This window comes from Colletotrichum navitas, assembly GCF_030913465.1.
Source record: "Colletotrichum navitas strain CBS 125086 chromosome Unknown LY79scaffold_103, whole genome shotgun sequence".
NCBI lineage: Eukaryota > Fungi > Ascomycota > Sordariomycetes > Glomerellales > Glomerellaceae > Colletotrichum > Colletotrichum navitas.
The window spans coordinates 115,099-134,383 of NW_026850649.1; the positions used below are offsets into that span (position 1 = coordinate 115,099).

At 48.2% G+C, this 19,285-nt stretch overlaps 6 protein-coding genes across 6 annotated transcripts; 2 read left to right on the top strand and 4 right to left on the bottom strand.

Annotated features, from left to right (window-relative positions):
* Positions 1-1,686: 1,686 nt before the first annotated feature.
* LY79DRAFT_569666 (uncharacterized protein) lies at positions 1,687-2,891 on the top strand. The gene is made up of 2 exons (XM_060559070.1): positions 1,687-1,935; positions 2,018-2,891. Exons 1-2 carry the CDS (start codon positions 1,718-1,720, stop codon positions 2,523-2,525), a joined length of 726 nt encoding a protein of 241 aa, XP_060408620.1. The 5' UTR covers positions 1,687-1,717; the 3' UTR covers positions 2,526-2,891.
* A 1-nt stretch (position 2,892) lies between these two features.
* Positions 2,893-7,149, bottom strand: LY79DRAFT_584022 (phospholipid-translocating P-type ATPase; the record flags this gene model as incomplete). Its single annotated transcript, XM_060560372.1, has 2 exons — positions 2,893-3,361; positions 3,419-7,149. The coding sequence occupies 2 exons, from the start codon at positions 7,147-7,149 to the stop codon at positions 2,893-2,895; spliced, it is 4,200 nt and encodes a 1,399-aa protein (XP_060408621.1).
* A 2,152-nt stretch (positions 7,150-9,301) lies between these two features.
* On the bottom strand, positions 9,302-10,000 carry LY79DRAFT_526809 (cutinase; the record flags this gene model as incomplete). Its single annotated transcript, XM_060555871.1, has 1 exon — positions 9,302-10,000. One exon carries the CDS (start codon positions 9,998-10,000, stop codon positions 9,302-9,304), a length of 699 nt encoding a protein of 232 aa, XP_060408622.1.
* A 1,539-nt stretch (positions 10,001-11,539) lies between these two features.
* On the bottom strand, positions 11,540-12,167 carry LY79DRAFT_569672 (uncharacterized protein; the record flags this gene model as incomplete). Its single annotated transcript, XM_060559071.1, has 1 exon — positions 11,540-12,167. A coding segment is annotated over exon 1 (490 nt), but the record flags the coding sequence as incomplete, so codon positions are not given.
* Positions 12,168-12,524: 357 nt separating this feature from the next.
* Positions 12,525-15,499, top strand: LY79DRAFT_707405 (uncharacterized protein). The gene is made up of 4 exons (XM_060565047.1): positions 12,525-14,324; positions 14,379-14,456; positions 14,513-14,685; positions 14,737-15,499. Exons 1-4 carry the CDS (start codon positions 12,839-12,841, stop codon positions 15,415-15,417), a joined length of 2,418 nt encoding a protein of 805 aa, XP_060408624.1. The 5' UTR covers positions 12,525-12,838; the 3' UTR covers positions 15,418-15,499.
* LY79DRAFT_569674 (uncharacterized protein) lies at positions 15,487-16,075 on the bottom strand. The gene has a single exon (XM_060559072.1). It carries the CDS (start codon positions 16,025-16,027, stop codon positions 15,815-15,817), a length of 213 nt encoding a protein of 70 aa, XP_060408625.1. The 5' UTR covers positions 16,028-16,075; the 3' UTR covers positions 15,487-15,814.
* Positions 16,076-19,285: the final 3,210 nt, after the last annotated feature.

The window sequence follows — 19,285 nt, forward strand, 5'->3', positions numbered from 1 at the left end:
ACATACTTAGATAAAGGCAATCCAGGATGAAACTAATACCATGTACTCACTGCTGTGGACCTGATAATTCGATCTTCGAGTTGTGACTCCCATTTCTCCCGGCAATCAGTGGCGGCAAATATCATCACCTGGGTCAAACCCTACTATTGCGGCGTCCTCTCTTTTCCAGCGTCCAAGTTCTCTCTTTGCTTTCATCAAGAACTCTAATAGTCTCATGTACCTTGGCTTGCCTTCAAGCTGGATGGCCAGTTTCTGAAGGTATCTGATAATTGAATCTGCAAGGCCTTATCTCGCGTCTTGAAATCCTACTGAGCTCTGCGAGCTCGTTCAAGTTGCACGATGGCATCAGACAGTGATATTGCAACGAGATTATAGCATACGTTGCGTTGGGTGCGAATAGTGGGATCTGCTGCCTTTATCCGGCCTGGCCGAACGGCTGGCTGTCATTTGTGCGATAGGTCACTGCCGATTACTAGGAGTAAGACGCCTTTTCTTGCTCTAGCAATATCCAGTCCAAATCGTAGCTCCCATATGGAAACAGCTTCTATGGATTGCTAAGGATTTCACTGGCCGCGACGATAAGGCGGTAGCGTTCAGTCCGGGTTGCTCGTGGTACAGCGTCTAGGACGTTCTCGTTCAGGGAGTGGGGATCAGGATGATACATCTTTACGAGCCTATGAAACTGCTTCTTCGAGTGCAGCCTGCCCGGCTCGGCGCGAAGGATATCTTGGAGGCAAAGACAAGGGGTTCGGGGCCACAAAGTCCGGTCGTAGAGCAAGGAGGTGGAGCAGGATTAGGACACTGCCCACGCGAGTGTGAGTAACGACGATGGAACCCGAGAAGAGCTTGTGAGGCACTGGACCAATGTGGAGGATACCCAACGATATTTTTAATCTTAGTATGCGAAGACTGCCGATGGACTCTGGTCCGGCGTGAAGTGGATGCTCTGTGATGCCCGCAGGTTCCGATATGAGTCAATTTTCTACACAGATCGGCTTGAGGTGATAATAGATTGTAAAGCAAAGGTACAAACAATACAATAATTCATTAGTTTCACATTCCCTAACCGATGCACTACGCAAAATGCGGCTTGAATTACAGCGATCGCGGTTTCAACCTGCGCATATTTGCTCTTAAGGAGCACTAGGTATAATTGGACGGGTATGGTTGCCAAGAAGGGTAACAAGTGCGTGTGATATTCAATGCTCAAAATTGATGTCTCTTGAACTTTGAGAAGCAGTCTGTCTATCATCATCATCATCGATGATATTGTTGAAGCAATAGAAAAAATAAACAAAGTATCAAATTGCGTCTAGAGACGGTGAACCAGTTGAGACGGGTTCTGGGAAGAAAGAGAAGAAACATCAGGCCAAGGTATCATTCAATTGTAGACAGCAACTAACACGGGCGAAATACGGCCACTCCAAGAAATAGTGATCCTGACGTGACAACATTTAAGTTACAACGAGCCCACATAACTCAGTGATTGAGCCACGGTGGGCGGCGTCGCCGCATCTACTGCGCCAATATGAGCAAGTTTCGCCCCCTTCGCCTACACAACAGACGCAACCGTCCTAAGGCAGCCACGAAACCCCCTCAAAATGCTCAGAGAAACTAAACGAGATATAGATATAATACACGTGCGAGAGCGGCCGAGCTAAAAATCTCAAAACTCAAAGCCCCGAGTCATTGCTTTTCGACGACGCCGCACACGGACATGGAGACAAAGATCGCCGAGAAGCTACTCCTCGTGGGGGATTTATGCATTTCCACCATGGCTGTTGGCCTCTTCTGGTCGGCGTCTTCCGGAAACTTCCGAGAGAAGCTCTGGGAACATGGAGGTATTGAGGGTTGGAATTCGAACCCGAACCTTCGGATATATTTCTACGCGAACTACGAAGAACCGCCCGAGATCCCGTTGATCTGGTCACAGAGGTAAAGACACCCTGCTCTTTCCCATCTCACTTAGGTGCAAATGTATCTCAATAAAGCGTGGCTGACATCCCCCGACCCTCAGTCTCACCGACGCCACGCTCGCCGTTGCTCTGCTATCCCTGGTCCTCCTGGCAGCCCGGGTGACCATGGCATATTTTGGCCACATGTCTCGGACCGTCTCGCTGATCTACGACGCCTTGCTCGTCTTCTTCTGGCTCCACAGCATCGAATCGCAGGCGTCGGGCGACTTTTCAGACCCCGAGCACCCGAGCCCTCGTCCATGGTACCTGACGCGCAGCTGTCGGAGTCACGTGGCGACGTCTTGCCGGGTTGCCCAGGCCAGCTTTGCGATATCGATCCTCGCGGCGCTCTTTTACGGCGTAAGGCTTCTGATCACAGCTGCGGGGGCTGTGAAAGCCTATCGGGAGTATCGAAAGGGCGGGTATCGACTTGGTCCGGTGGATCTGGACCTCGCGAATGGCGAAGATTGGGCTTCCCAAGGGGCTGGTTCGGACAGTGAAGGAAAGCAGCATATGTACCGGGATTACCTTAGCCCCGTGCTTGCTTTCTTCCCAGAAGACAACAGCTAGTGCTTCCAAACGGTATTCCCTGTCAATGGTGATTCTGTTTGTTGCCTCGGTGGATGATACAATGACCTATTTGGCATACTTGGGACAACTCTGACTATGCCCGCATGCGACTGTAAATCCCAGGACCAGCTCTAGAAACCTTTACAGGAGCACTTCTGACGAACCTAGAGAGACGGGCTACAGCCAAAAAGTCGCCGCGCTCGCCGACACAAAGGTGAAGACCACAACTAGGACAACATCTTAAGAGGCCCAGTACACCCATGATAACATACCATGACATACGTAGACGAGACATGTGTTGGAACAACAAAATGAGGCATTTCAGGCTGTATGTGAACAAAATGGGTATCTCGTGCAAAGAAAAGAATTAATCCGCTCTTTCCAAACGAACACTGTGATCCACCTCGTCATCGCGTGGCTCATCGACCTCGCCTTCATCCTCGTCCTCGTCTTCGTCCCTTGCCAACTTCCTCAACCTCTGCCTCACAAGCGGATCTTGTTCCAACTCCTGCCACAACTCCAGCCGCCATTCTTCAGAACACACGTCGTCTTCCTTACGAACCCAAGGCCACCTCCACAGCCCCGCTAAGATTAAGGTCCTTTGCAATGTGCGGAAGATTGTCTCCATGAGAACGAAAGTGGTGATCATGATGATGAGTGTCAGCCACCACGCCCAGTCCGCGCCAAATGTCTTTGAAAACCCGTCCCGTACGGAATAAGGCGACGGGGCAGGTGCGTAGATGGACGAAAGGAAACCATTCCACGCCCACCATCCGGAGAAAGTGATAAGGAAGGATGCCATTACGATGGCTGACTTGTGGTGCGTTTCAAGGATGCTGCAACACAATCAGTCTTCGATCATGTTAGAACCAGATCCAATATCAGGTACTTACAAGCACTTATAGTTGATCCAAATAACACCCAAACTAAATGAAAGGTTGCCAACGGCAAAGAGGCCCTGGTCGCTAGAGCGGGCAAACCAAACGTATCCCGCCCAGACGCCCCAATACGCCAGCACACCCTGACACGCTCCTGAAAACATCCAGGCAGTGTATCTGGCCAGATTCAGTCCCATGTTTCGTTGACCATACATGTACAGCTCTGGGACTGCAAGCAGGGTGTCAGCGCTGAGGTCCTGCTCCCAGACACCCATGCAGATGACGCAGAGACTGGTGAACAGGGTGTTGAAGACAGTCAAGCTGGCCGACTCGTAGAGCGAAGTACCCGTGTATCCGTTGTAGCGCTGGTACATGGCAGTGGGAAGGTAAAAGAACATCTCCTTCCAGAAAGTGCAAAGAATGAACTTGGCGGTCCGTACATAATTCCATCGGCCATGCACCAGAAGTAAACGCTGCAAGTATCGGAATTGGGCTATAGCGTAGTCAGCTACTCGAGCAGCCTGCAGGCCCTCTTTCCCTGAGATGCCGACGCCGACGTGGCTGGCAGAGATCATGGCCAAATCATTGGCGCCGTCACCAATCGCAAGGGTTAGTCCGTGACCCATGCGGCCTTTCAGCTTACGAAGCTGGGACCGAACGGTCTTTACCATAAGAGCCTTCTGCGCAGGCGAGGCGCGGCAGCAGATAACGGAGTCGACGAAGGGCACAACCGAGTAGAACTGGGCTGTCAAGTCGGGCGACGTCTCAATGGAAGCCAAGGACTGCCCGTCGATGACGACAACGCTGTGGACAGAACCGGAGTGCAGGTCTTCAGATAACGCCGCCATCTGGCCGCGAAGGTCTCCCTTGGTAACATCAAGAGTGAACAGGTCGGACACGGGCTGGCAGATGCGGGCCGAATGGGCAATATTGATGGCTGTCTCGCGCTTGTCGCCGGTCAACATCCAGATCTTGATATTTGCCCGTCGAAGTTTGTCGATAGTCTCTGGCACACTCTCTTGAAGCTTATCTTCAATCGCAGATGCGCCGACAAGGTTGAAAGACTGCTCAATGATCTCGGCTGCAGCCTCAATCTTTTCCTGACGGTCGGTCAAGCTAGTTGCAGCATCATCGAATGTTTGTTTCCACGTGCGGTAATCTTGCTCCGAGATGAACTTCTGGGCGAAAAGCAGCGTGCGGAGGCCTTCGGTCGCAAAGTCGTCGATATGTTTGAAACATCGTGTAAAAATAGCCGAATCGTCGGCGATGGCGGGGTCATCGAGGAAAGCGAACTTCTCGGGGGTATGATGGTTAGTCGAGGGAGAGGCTGGCGAAGCCTCATACGAGGCAGTGCGGACGTTAATCGAAGGTCGAAGGAGATCGCCCGATTTTCTCATTTTGCTTGCCTCGAAAGACCGGCTACGGTCCGCATGAGGTCTCGTACTCGGCCCTGGAGAATTGCGTGCAATGCCGATGCTTCTTCGTAAAGACATGCTTGCACGGCCGCTGACACTGATTCTCGGCTCTTGTTGTTCGCTCTTTCGAAGAAGCTCATGTTCCAAGTCCGCACTTTTTCGAACATCCTGGGCCTTTTGCAAAGCCAGATTGGCCAGCTTGAGCCTTGGAAGGATAACCGAATCGGCACCTTTGCAAATGATGCAGATACGTCCATCGGGGTACCGCACAACAATGGACATCCTCTTTCGGTGGCTGCTGAACTCAACAACGTCCAGAATCTCGAACGTCATGTCCTTCTCAGGGCTGGCAGCATCAGATGTGAGCCGTAATGTAACACCTGAGGACGTCCGAGAGACGACGGTGTATCCGAGTTCCTGCGCTGCTCGAACGATTGCCAGTTCGTCGGGTGACGAAGACTGGTATTCAATCTTGCCGTTGCGAATCTCCGGGAGACAAGTGTGGCAGAGAGCCATAGCCAGGATGTAATCTTTGGCTCGTCTGGCAAAAAGGGAATGGGGTCTCAACCCGATGAATTCCAAGAGCTCTTTAGTAGTAACATCCGGTTGCACATGGTCTGGGCGACCCGTAGAGCGCCACTGGGAGGAGGACCGCCGTGTGGACGGGGCGCGGGAGCGCGCCATGGATGGCCTTCCAAGAGACGTAGGCGACTGGATGTTATAATCGACATCAGCATCGGTTCTGTTGTGCTGAGTCGAAACTTGGCGGCCTCCTTTGGCCACGGAAAGCGTCTCAGCGGAACTGTTCGCTCCATCCTCGGCCTCCAGGTCAACGTCGGGTTGATGGAGCCAAGCTGTGCCCGCAATGCTTAATTTTCGAAACTTCATGACGTTCTCAGTCAACGTACCCGTCTTGTCGGTAAATACGTATCCCACTTGACCTAGATTTTCGAGAATTGTATTGGTGTTGCATCGCGCAGGCGTGTCTGTCTCGGCGTGGTACATCTCAACATCAGAATTGAGCATGAATAGCTGCCCGACTTTGACAATCTCAAGACTGATATATAGCGCCAGGGGAATGACATTGTTAAACTGAATGATAAAGCCGATGAGGATTTCATAGAACTTGACTTGGGCATCTTTGAGATACCACGTTCTTCGCTCCTGCGACCTCTGCCACATGAGATATCCCATAGAGCAGCCAATAGACAGAACAATGACGTAGATGGCGAGGGTGATAACAATCTTGTTGGATACGATTTCCAGCGCCGGCTTTTTCGCTTTGGGATGTTGATTGGCATTCATCCGGATTTTGCTTTCCTCGCCAGTGTTGATAACAATGCCGATGGCGGATCCGGTGTTCCTCAAGATGCTGCCGCGGTAGACGACTTCGTTAGAGGTGAGTGGCAGTGACTTGCCGTCGACAGTGATCTTCCCATCGAACTTGTAGAGATCAGGATTCGGGTCCTCGACGACGAATTCAGCATTGGACGCGATGATCTTCTCAAGCGTGTCATAACCTTTCAACGCTGCCGATGTTCGCTTGCTCTTGAGGCTGGTCTCGCCGTCAAGGGCCATCGTTTCGATGTAAGCCAGGTCATTTTCCCCGTTGGCGTGGAGCAGTATGATGTCTGCCGGGACTGGGTCATCTCTTGATAGCTTGATGAGATCTCCGACCTCAATATCACGCCATTTGGTCATTGTCCAAGGTCCTTCTCCAGAATTGGTTTCAGACGAATTTTGATTCATTCTGGACAATCCGCCAAGCTTGGATGGCCAACTTTGCATGACTGTGCTACCATTTTTCGAATGCTTGAGCACGTGTGCTGTTTGCGCATTCTCCACCTTGTCGAGCCGGTGCCGCTTGAAATCATCGTATCCCTCTTTCGCGATTGTTACCAACACGAAGAAGAGCAGTGGTAAAATAGTCGTAAAGTTTCCAGTCGTCGAGATGCCGGGTATTGTCTGTGGCACACCCACGCAGAGGAAGTAGAAATTGCCGATTCGGGAAAACTGAAACAACAGCTGCTTTGGAACGAAATCGTACAAGGTGTACCGCGAGGTTCGGATGGCATTGGACACGTAGGGGTGGCCGCCTCGGCGCTCGTCGGTCAAAGGCGCATCTTGGTTCAGACGCAGAGGGATCCGACGGCCGTTCTTGGAGGGCGGAAGTGTCTTGCGACCCAGCACCACTTCGTAGAAAATGCTTTTGCACCACGCGACCGCATCGCGTCTTAAGACGATGTCGGATAATCGCGTCTTGCCAAGCCTGCTGTCGGCTTCAGGCGGCGTAACGGCCGGTGGCGCGTTGTGCGTCGGTTTTTCGTTCATGGTAGCGACATGAGTCGAGCGAGTGACAATTGCGCGAGTTCGGTCTCGCGGGGAGGAACATTTCCGACTTTAAACGAGCGGTCGCATCGATCTGGAATCTGCGCGAGTCGAGCAGCGGCGGAGCAGACTCGGCGCAGCGATCGAAGTCTCCTGGTGCTTCAGTGAGACTGGACGTGCAAAGAAACCATTTGCAACGCCATTCTACCGTTCCGCGGGCTGTTGATGACAGGGAAGAGAAGACCTGTGAAGAACGAGGTGACGGAGCAGAAAAGAGCGGGCACTGAGTTCGTCATTGCTGACCTGCACCCTCGCGCGCGGTGGATTGCCAAGGTTTCTTGGCGAGATTAATTAAAGCTGCAGACTCAACCACGGCAACCTGTTGCTGCAGATGTTGATCAGGTTCAGGGCAGAAAACACTGCATTAGCGGGCAGATGCCCCATGGAGGCCACTGCCCGTATCGATGTCTCCACGCGCGGTGGGCTCAACTGGCCGGGTTCTCGCTATTGGGTTGCCGGTCATTGTGACGCTTGTCAGTGCGAGGTGTCGATTCAGTGCGGAGGCGGCGACGTGGTCTCTGGTGAGGTCGACAGAAGGTTTCCCGAGGTTCAGCTAAGGTTCAACGCTGTTGTCTGACGCAAGCCGACAGCCAGATCTTCTCCAACATGCGGTGCGATGATGATCCACAGCTTAACGGTCTGCGGCCTTCCACGACGACGCCAAAGAACGACGGGCTATTCTTAGCGTCGAGACCCTGGTAGTGATTGGCTTCGGAGAAACTGCCGAATACCGTTGCTTCATTGCCACAATAGCGCCGGATAGTTGCCAAATTTGGATTCGCTCCGGCTCTCATCATCGGACGTGAATGCAGCATCGGAGCAGAGAGGATGTCGCCGGCGCGATAAAAGGCTCGTACTTGGACAAGATTCATGTTCCCATCGGTCGCAGTAAATGCATCCCTGGTCTCGAAAGACGGCGCCCAAGACGCGGATGCGAATGCCATCTGGTGTTGTACTTTGGTCACCAACACCCCCCCTGCAGTCTGCCTCCAATTCCTCTACCACAACAGTCATACGCGGGAAAGACTGGGAGGAAGCTAAGCAGGCAAGATGCCATGTCGCAATGTTGCGTTGCAGCTTGGTGGAGTATCGCACATACGTATGAGAAGACCAGATATCCTCGACATCCAGTCGTCGTCGGCATGAATTCATCCGGTCGAGGTGTTTGTCGCATGATGATGATGGGTGCGGCGCCACCGTCTCGTCTGTCGTGTGATGACAAAACCAATCGAAATGGGACGAAAGGCGAGGAAGGGCATCGTATCCGTATCGTGGGTAGAGAGAGAATAAGGTATACCCGGGGGTGTTAGTCAGCCTTCGTCAAAGCTAAACACCCCCTTTCCGTGAGGAGGGGGTATTTAGCTCACAGCGCTGACTAAGTTACCCCCGGGTAGTGCGCCGCAAACAGAGATTTACCAGAACTTGAAGAGCCGTGCCAATTGACTGTTTAGGCACCGTACACAACCCGGCTGTGCTCCCTTCTTCCGCACAAACCGGAATAAAACCCCTCTAGGATACCCTACACACCGGGCTCCCAATCACCTACTGTCACAGGGACACGGCATGAGCCTACGTAGGTGCTCTACTGTATTTATGAATCGAGTGACTCCAGTTTGATCGCCGTCCAGGCCCCTCGAATCCCAAAACGGCAGACACCCTTTACTACCGGCATGAGCTCAAGGCTAGGTACTCCGTAGTGGAGAAGACAATCACCTAAAAGGTAAAAAATGTAAAAAGAAGAAAAATTGCAGATTGAGGAGAATACCCTTAGAAAGTTCCTATTTACATAACGACTGACATATACATAGATATATACATAATAATGATGATAATAATGATGATATAACAACAATGCTGCCTGCTTCTCGAAGATTGAGATACTGGGCAATGCCTTATGTATTTCACCGTCTGAGACACGATCATCCGGTTCGCAGATCATGAACGGTGAGCCAAGGCAGTGGATAATCTCTTCAGGCCCGCTGAGAGAAACAAGTAAGAGAAGAAAGAACGGCGAACTACAAGCTTCATTTTCTCCATGACGACAAATTGACGTCTGCCGTCCCGCCTCACAACCGCCCGCTCGAGATGCCACTTACTAGCGCCTCTTGACACCGGCAGCCGTGAGCTTCTGTGAGATGAAGTCGGCCATCTCACCGGCATTTCTGCCGTACGACAAGTGGGCGGGAAGGACGACGAGCGTGCCCTTGCAGACGGCGTCGCCCGTGGCGCAGATGATCTTGGTCTTCTCCTTGGGAAAGTTGGGAATCTGGCCCTTGTCCTGGGTGTTCTGCGTGTCTCCGAAAGTGAATGCCGCGACGATCTGGTCCTTCTGGGCCTGGGGGAGGTTCTCAACGGCGCGGTGGGTGAGTGCCGCCCCCTGACTGTAACCGCCGACAACGAGCTTGGAGTTAGGGCACTCGGAGTTGGCCTTGGCGATGAGCCGCTTCATCTCGGCGATGCCTCGGGGGTCTGCGCCGCCAGGCAGCGCGTTGGTCGCCAGGCCGGCCGCATAGTCGACGCCCTCGACGGCCACGCTCTGGAATTTGGCCTTGACATTGTTGGCTGTAGGAGGGCCGCAGACGGCGCCCATGTTGCCGATCTCGGTCGACCCGCGGGCAAAAAGCATGATGACATCTTTGCAGCCGCCCTGAGTGAACTCTTTGGCAGTGGTGCCCACGCCGCCGATCTCGCGGTCTTCGAGTTCGCGGACGTCAACCTCGTTAACGGAAGTCTCGGAGAGCGTGGGAAAGGCGGCCGTAACGGACGCGAGTGCGAGGATGTTGAGGAACTTCATCGTGACTGGAGAATGGAAGACGTATTGAAACTGTAAAAAGAAGGTGGGGTGCTCCCAGAGCAGAGTGAATAGTATCGCGAGAATGAATGACTGCCTGTTGGGCTTAAGCTGATGGACGAGCTGGCTGCTGTGTCGAATGTGATGTGCGAATAACGATGAGATGAGTGCAATCCCAGAGAAGACTTACAGCAACCTTTATACTACGGCTTACCCACGTCAACTCACGCGGTCCGGCGAGTATTGACATGAAGAACAGCTGACGGATCAATACCTTGGTGTTTGTTCCCCTAGGCAAACAAACCTGTGCCGCAGGTCTAATACAGATCAACCAATCGCGTCTCTCCAAATGGAAAAGACGGCCAGGAAGGCCGCTTCACTGCCAAACAAGTCACCCTTGGCCCAACAAGCCGGCTCTCGTGTTGGAGGGGAATATGGATCTCAAGGCGCTGACTGAATGGGGAACGGTCCGAATCGCAAGTTTGTCTCTTTTGGGACATGAGAGCCAAGCCACTGGGTAGCCCACGCGGCAAGGTCAAATTGTCTGGGTGGTCCCCTACGTCTGAGTGTCGTTTATCGGAGATCCTAAGAGCGGAATGAATAGTTCCACGGACCGGGCGAGCACCTGTTCATATGATACAGTGAAAAGCCTCTTTCTAAGGGAGCCGGTTAGACAAGGGCGGGTGGCGTTTCGTTAGAAAACGAGCCAGGATCAACGATGCTTGGTTGACCCATAATCACCCGTGAAGTTTTATCCTAACGGCTTGAGGCGGACAGACCATACGGCTGTGCGTAGTACATTGTATACGGTCTGATAGTTACGCTGGCAGCTGCCAGAGTTAGAGCATTAGGCTAGGAAAGCTAGAATGCCCCGGAAGCATAGGCCGAGCTAACAAAGTAAAACGGCTAACTAACATGCAACGATGCTGGGCTCTGTCTTCATAGGCAGCTGCTAGCTTTCTGTGATCCTCCAGGAAGCCTGGCTTCGCCGCTTCGCAAGAAGTACGAATTAGAGTAATTGCCCGTCAGTCAGCCAGGAACAACCCCGTAGAAAAGGACGGCGCTTGTCGATAAGAGGTCGGCTTGCGAGTTATGACGATGTCTCGTCTGGCGGCTTTAAGTTGGGTTGCAACGGTGTCTCTAGATTAGCGGCTTCAATCTGAGTTGAACGGTATACATTCTACGAGTTCCAGCCTGAAACTTCAGATGAGTGTCGACACAATAAAGTGCTGCCAAAAAGATACTCCTGAACAGGGATAGGGGCCGAAGACACAAGCCGCCTTACACAGTAGTGTGGAACATGTCGAGTAGCCATGTCTCGTCTTGATAACTAGGACCCTGTGCCGCCGTCTATGGTCTGGCATTTGGTGTGGCGCACAGCAATTGACTCGTGAACCGGGAATTACTTATCCAGGGGGCAAGCGGTCGGACGTTCTGGCAGGTTGACACTCGTCAAAGGACCGAGCGCGGAGCGGCAGCCATCAGAGGGTTATTTGGAAGGACGTCGACCGGACGGCAACACAAAGCAGCAATAGGGCACGCGGCATGTCCCAGTATTCTAGATTAAATTATGTGTGGGGTGATTAACGTTCTTGCAGCATTCATAGTAGCTGAAGGTATTGTGATGTGACAAGTGACAGGAGAATAAGAAATATGTGCTGACGGTCTCCAGCAACTCTTCCCTGAGGCGATCCGAAGCCCCCCATATGATCGGTTCGCTTTTATCAAGCGGGGGTGCAAAGAAATCCGAGGTTCTCTCGTTTGGCTGTGGAGCAGCGTTTCTAAAGGCATAAAAAGAGTCGGCAGCATGATGTTCCCCGATGGCCCAAGATCGTACAATTGGGGAAGAGACTACCGGTACGGATAAGCCCCTGTCAATATTCGAGAGAGGCTGAGACAAGAACGGACTAGTGGAGAGTACATAGGGAGCCGTGCCGGGGTGGGTGAAACCACCGGCAGTCAAGACATGCAGTGGCCCGTTTAAGGGATGCAGTAGGTCCTCTGACGGCAAGTGTGGGGGGGGGACGTTAAACGTCCTTTTCAGGGGAACCATGCACGGCTTTTTACGGAAGAAAACGGCAACGGTTACGGATTAGTGGGTTGAAGTATTCGTCACCGTAAATGGATCAATGGCACTTTCCGGTAACATCTATCCGATTATGCTAGCGGTTCTTTTTGGTGTCTTGTTCGCACTAGTTATGCAATAGTAATAAAACAACGGATTCTTGCAATAAAACGGCTTTGCAAAGAGTAAGACCATGGGTGACGGAGGAAAGGTCACGTGAGAGAGACCCACCCCGTCGGTCTATACATTGGCCGTGTGCCGGACCCACCCTATCGACGCTCGGCGAGTGACGTCGTTCCCATCACATCGCCGCTGCATCGGGGACCCTTGGATTCGGCAAAACTCTGGCCTACGACTTGCCGCAGTAAGCCCAGGCCACCACTCACCCGCCACCCAGCACCCCCCACGAATTGTGGGGATCTCCATCGCTGCCCGCCACACTTTCTCAGCCTTCCCGTCGTCACACGGACAACCCATCGTTGCCCTGCTGATCCAGTTTCCGCGATAGCTCTAGGCAACAATTCGATAACCTCTGCATTTCTGCTCTCACCTACGGCTTGGACACTCTCTCCATTCGTTCTCTCTCCGTATTTTGAAGTCCCTGCCACTTTTCCTAGTCAACCAGTCGCATCTGCATATCAGCAACCGGTTTCCCCTCCGCCTTTTGATAAGCTCGAGCCTTGGCCCCCCACCACCCGATCGCAACTTTCGTCGCTCGCCTTAGTTGGGAGCTCTCGACTCTTCGATTCGGCCCTACTGGATCAGATCTGTGGTGTATGTCTTCCACAGATCCCACAAATCACTCTTCCAGCCTATCTGGCGACACCAAACATGGCTCCGACACTGTCCCGGTGACGGGCACCAAGAACGCGGGGTCGAAGGCTGAAACGGAGCCTCCTGAGCTCGACAACCAGCAGGGGCAGCAAAGCAAACCAGTACTGTCCGCCAAAGCGGCAGGCAAGCAACAAGCGACGGGCGATTTGATCGACTTTGGCGACGATGACCTCGAGCCGACGTCCGGGACGAAGCCTGCCGCCAACTTGGACAGCAAATCTGCGCTACAATCAAGCCAGGCCGCCTTCGCACCAGCCTCAGAAAGCAACCTGGAGCCCATGACCTCGTCCATCGCTACGCTTAAGCCTACGAGTCCTCTGCCTGCCGAGACTACCACCCAGTATCTCACGATCGAGTCCACCACATACGTTGACCCAACACCTCCCACCCCCAGGACATCACAGCCTCCTTCTCGAACCCCGTCCTACGCTACCAAACGCCGCTCATCGTCCGAAGCATCCCCGACAACATCCGACGCCGGCTACGACGAGCGCAGATACGCAAGCGAAGACGAGCAGGAGAATGGATCTCGGTCAGAGATTCAGAGCATCATGGAGCAATTCACCGGGGATGGTGGGGGCCCTGGCGCTGAAGAGGTTATGAGTCCGAGGTTGGAGATCGCATCGCCCATGCTGGGCAGCCCTGGCATCCACCATCCTCCACGGAAGTCCAGTCTCGACCCGCTGGTCCCGTCACTGTCCCACCAGGTTCAAGAACTTCAGGGCCTGAGGATACACTCGGCATCTCCTGTCAGCATGCTTTCTCGGGAGCGAGCCTCCGATGACCAAGGTCCTCCTGTGCCGCCAAAAGATGGACCGCCCGCGACTCCTTCGCGTTCTCATGACGACAGACATATGAGCACGGATTCTCAAATGTCTCCTGGTTTACCCATCCACCGACCGCCACCCCCCGAGCCCGAACCCGAACCAGCATTGCCTTTCGACTTCCACCGCTTCCTGGAGCAATTACGGAACAAGAAAGCAGACCCAGTTGCCAGATACTTGAAGTCCTTTTTGTCCGAATTTGGGAAACGCCAGTGGATGGTGCATGAGCAAGTCAAGATCATCAGTGACTTCTTGGCCTTTATTGCCAACAAGATGGCTCAATGTGAAGTGTGGAGAGATGTTTCCGATGCCGAGTTTGACAACGCTCGGGAAGGCATGGAGAAGCTGGTCATGAACCGGCTGTACACGCAAACTTTCTCGCCCGCTATTCCTCCGCCGCAGCCCATTCCCGGTGCGAAACCGAAACGGCGAGGTGGTGAGCGACCCATGGGACCTGGCCGACGTGGGCAGCATCAAGAAGATGTGGAACGGGATGACATCCTGACGCAAAAGATCAACATTTACGCTTGGCTCAGGGAGGAGCATTTGGACATCCCGCCTACCGGTGACAGCGGGACGCGGTTCCTCAAGCTCGCGCAACAAGGTGAGTCAGTCATCAGTCTGCGAGACGTTTTGGGCCTTTCCTGATGTGTCGTAGAACTTCTCAAGATCAAGTCTTATCGGGCGCCACGAGACAAGATAATTTGTGTGCTCAACTGTTGTAAAGTCATCTTCGGTTAGTCTTACCTGCCGCAATACTGGCCGTTCCTTCGGTGAACTAACCAGCATCAGGGCTTCTCAAGCACTCCAAATCAGACTCATCAGCCGACTCGTTCATGCCACTTTTGATTTACGTCGTTCTGCAGGCCAACCCCGAGCATCTAGTTTCCAACGTCCAGTATATCCTGCGCTTCCGGAATCAGGAGAAACTCGGCGGCGAGGCAGGGTACTACCTTTCATCTCTGGTAAGCGTTTTCTCCAACGCGGTCTTTATGACACATGCTGACCTGTCACAGATGGGTGCTATTCAATTCATTGAGAACATGGACAGGACAACCCTAACGATCACGGATGAGGAATTTGAAAAGAACGTCGAGGCAGCTGTGTCTGCAATAGCAGAAAGGCACCGCCTCGACTCACCGGCGGTCGCGCAGGAGCCCGTCTTCTCAGAGAAAATGGGCTTCCAGCAAGGAGAGTCTTCCGGACGACCTTCTTTAGACATGATGGGAGAATCTTCTACCCCGCGCCGCTCAACGTCGTCGAACGAAGGCAGCAGAGATGTCGAAGATCAAGCCCCGATCACCGGCCTCCTTCGATCAATACAAAAACCGCTCAGCACTATTGGGCGCATGTTCTCCGACGAGCCATCGCCTGCGCCGCCGCCCGTCCCTAGCAGTGCGTCAAGGCCGCCAGGACCTCCCGAACGATTGTCCCCTCGACTAAGCATGGAAATACCGCCGGATGGGCAGCAGCCCGCCTCCCGGCCCCATTTGTCGGCGGAAGAGGCTGCGGCCAGGCAGGCTAGCGCCGAGGTTGCCGAGGCGCAACGTCTCAGCAGGGCAGAGCATAACAATGTCGTCGAGACGCTTGCGGGCATGTTTCCCGACCTCGACAGGGAGATTATCTCCGACGTGGTGTATCAGAAGCAGGGGAGAGTTGGACAGGCCGTCGACGCCTGCTTGGCCCTATCTAACTGAGAGAGCTGTACATCGGAATCAATAAATATCATTTTTGCAAACGAGCAAGGTAGTTCCATTGGATTTGATGAACTGATAGCGCTCGCCGTTACTTGATGTACTACCCATTTGCCACTTCATCCTGTTGGACCACCGCCACAACAGCTGTGGCTGGCCGAGGTAGAGTTAGTGTCGGTTGGCTGAAATTCCCAGTTCTTTGAGGTCGGACATCTGCGGACCGCATCGAACTAACGGAGATGCCTAGCAACGTAAACCGGTTCTTCGCCAAACGGAGCACGTGTCGCCGCCTACCGCATACGTATCAAAAAAGCATACGTCTCGAGGGCCAGAACATAACAAGCAGTAGGCTCAGTCTCCAGACTATTTTAGCCAGCCCACCTGGAATCTCAACGAAGTTTTATCCAATTTCCTTCCCCATTTTTCGTCGAGCGAATCGATTCACCGGATACCGGCAGGCTTGTTTACCTTCGTGTGTATCCTTACGTTTCATTCCAACGTTGCCTTCTGCGCAAATATCACTACACTTCCTGACGATGCTTGTGTCAGGTGCCAGAGGTGGGGGGCACCAGGGGACCACCAGCTGTAAGGCCACAACTAGGAAAACTATCATCCAAAGGTTACACAAAAGCAGAGTTTATAAGAACAAGAGAATTAGGAGAAAGTAGATTAAAAAATAGTTATAATTAACCCCTAACTACACTATTTATAGACTCCTTTTGTTATAACCTAACAAGTTACAGGCGATGTTGCCCCACTTGGTAGAGCGACCAGTGGGCAGCAACAGCATTTGTACAGAACTAACAGATAGGCGTAGACAGGATGACTCCTATAGACACAGAAGAACTATAGTATAAGTTATATAATAATAAGATTAGATAAGATCTATATATTAGAAATACAGAAGCTGTATACTTAGTATATAGGCGCTATACAGAAAATATACAGGTGCTATAGTTTAGATATATAGCCTTATATACTAATAAAAAAAATAAAACTTATATATAAAATAAACTTAAATACACTTAAGAATAGACTCTTATAGCTTTTTAGTAATTAACTTTTTATAATATAATTTATTTAAATAACTTTTAGTATTTAACCTTAGAGATTTAATTAATAAAAGCTATATAAGCTACCTTTATAACTATTAACTACTTAACTAATTATTAAGTAATTAATAGACTAGTAAGCCTATACTACTATTAACTAAGTATTAACCTTAGCTTATTCTTAGTAAAAACCTTACTATTAGATTACTAACTATAACACTTTAATTACTTTTATTAAGTAAGTTAACCTTAATATTTACCTAATAATAAAGATACTATATTAAGCTTTAAGAATACACCTTTAATAAGTACCCCTAAGTCCTAGTATTCTTTAGATAAGAAACTTAAGGATATTATAGAGATTAATAATAGATCTATTTTACCTAATCTAAGATTTAATAAAGATAATAAGGCTATTCTTACTATAGATTAGTACCTTATAATTTAAGGAATAATTAAGAGAAACACTAGATATAACTAATAACTTATTAAAGTTATTAATAGTAATATAGTTAAACTAGAGTATTTAGAGAAAGCTATCCCTAAAGAACCTTTAACTAAGATATAAGAACTTAAGGAGACTATTAAAACCCTCTAAGGCACTACTAATATTATCTAGACCTTAGTTAATAGTTAAGATAAGCTTAGACTTAATAATCTATAGCTATTTAATAGAACCTTAGGACACTTAAAAGAATTCTTTACTTAAGTCTAAGTATACTATTAGTTCTATAACGTTAGCTTTAGAGATAAACCTAAAAAAGTTATTTATACTACCTTATTTCTTAAGAGAAAAGTATTAGCCTAGTTTAAACTTTACCTAATAGACTATATAATAAATAACTAGGTAGGCTTAAAGATAAAAACCTAAGAGATTTTTTATAAATACTCTAGGTTTAAGAAAGTGCTACTATTATTATTCTAAGACCCTAATAAAAAGTAATAAGCTAAGTAAAAACTATTTAACCTAAGATAGACTAAGGTTACTTTATACTATATAGCTAAATTCTAAAGACTTACTACTAAACTTAATATTACTTAAGAATCCTTAATCTTTATATTTTACTAAGGACTTAAGAAAGATATTAAAGATAAATTAGTTAAGATTATAAACCTTTTTAAAGACTTCTTATTATATATTAAACTTATTATTAAAATTAATACTTAACTATATAAATAATAATAAAAGAAAAAAAAAATAAAATAACTTAATATAAATATAGGTAAAAAGTATACCTAAGGACTAAAGCTACTAGGTTAGTAAAATAAAGCACTAAATAAGTAATAGAGACCTTATAATAACTAAATAAGTATATCTTAGGGGCACTATACTAGACTAATAAATATAAGTATAGTATATAAGTAAGACTAATAACTACTATATAACCCTAAGACTATTAAATACTTTAACTATAAAAAGACTAGTTACTATATATAAGACTATAAGTAACCTAAATAACTCTAATATAAAACCTTACTAAAGTACACTAAGAAAGCTAATATAGCTACTAAGGAAGTCCCTTATTAATAATTAACCTAGACTACCTACTATAATAACACTTACACTATACACTAGGACAGTAAAAAATAGGCAAAATAGTATTCTAAGGAGCTAAAGGTAAAAAACGCATCTATAGGAAGAAAAAAGCCTAATAAGAAAAAAAAAACTAGAATATTATTATAGCCTTTATAATAATATAAGATATAACCTTTAAGAAGCTATAAGATACACTTAATACCCTTAAACTTAATATAATTAAAGAACGCCTTAAAAAAAAGATAATAATAATAAGAAACACTTACTAATAAGCAGTACTTAATAAAACCTTACTAAAGAAAAACCTTAAGATTATTACTATAGTTAAGAAGTAATAACACCTAATAATAGAAGTAGTCTAAGAGGCTATTAACAAGAGGACTAAGGATAAAACTATCTTAATAAACACTAAGTACACTAGTAAAATTACTTACTAAGTACTAAGTAAGTATAATAAATAAGTACTATAAAACCTATACTATATACTATAAAACCTATAATAATAAAAGAAGAATATTTAGTAATAAATTAAAGTAAAAAAGAAAAACTAAGGAAACTTCTTTTTACTAACTAGAGTATACCCTTAACTTTATATAACCTTTTAAAGTTATAAAGTAGTAGAACCTTAACCTCTAGATCTAGAAGAAATATTAGAACTTACTAAAATTATATAAATAAAAGGATTTTAAAACACTTTTACTAGAACTATTACTATTACTAAGAAATAATAAGTTACCTAAGAATAAGCTTTAGAATAATATAACTAGTAACTTATCTTAAAACTAATCTAAGCCTAAGATATAGTATAAGAGAAACTTAAGTAACTATATATATAAGATATATTAAACTTTATTAAAAAATAACTATATATATAAATCTAAGCCTAAGGGAATTACTAGAAGTAACTACTACTAAAATAAGACGTCCTAGGGACTATAAATAAAATAACTAAGCTAGGTATATAATTTATTAAAGTTATAGTAGTAGAGAAAAAGAAAAAGACCTAGTTTTTACTTCTATAACTTACTATTTAGGAACTAACCCCTTAAGACACTATTAAAGTATAGAGAACTAGTTCTAATAAAGAAAAACTTACTAATAAACTCTCTTTAGATAAGTTTATATCCCCTAGTAAAATAAAGCAAAAAGCTACTAAATAATTAGTAGAAATTAGCTATAATAATCTTATAAATCCTAATCTCCCTAAGGTTAAGGACTAAAGGATTAGAGAATAAACGTATAGTTTACTATTATCTTTATCTTTAATTAAAAGTATACTAGG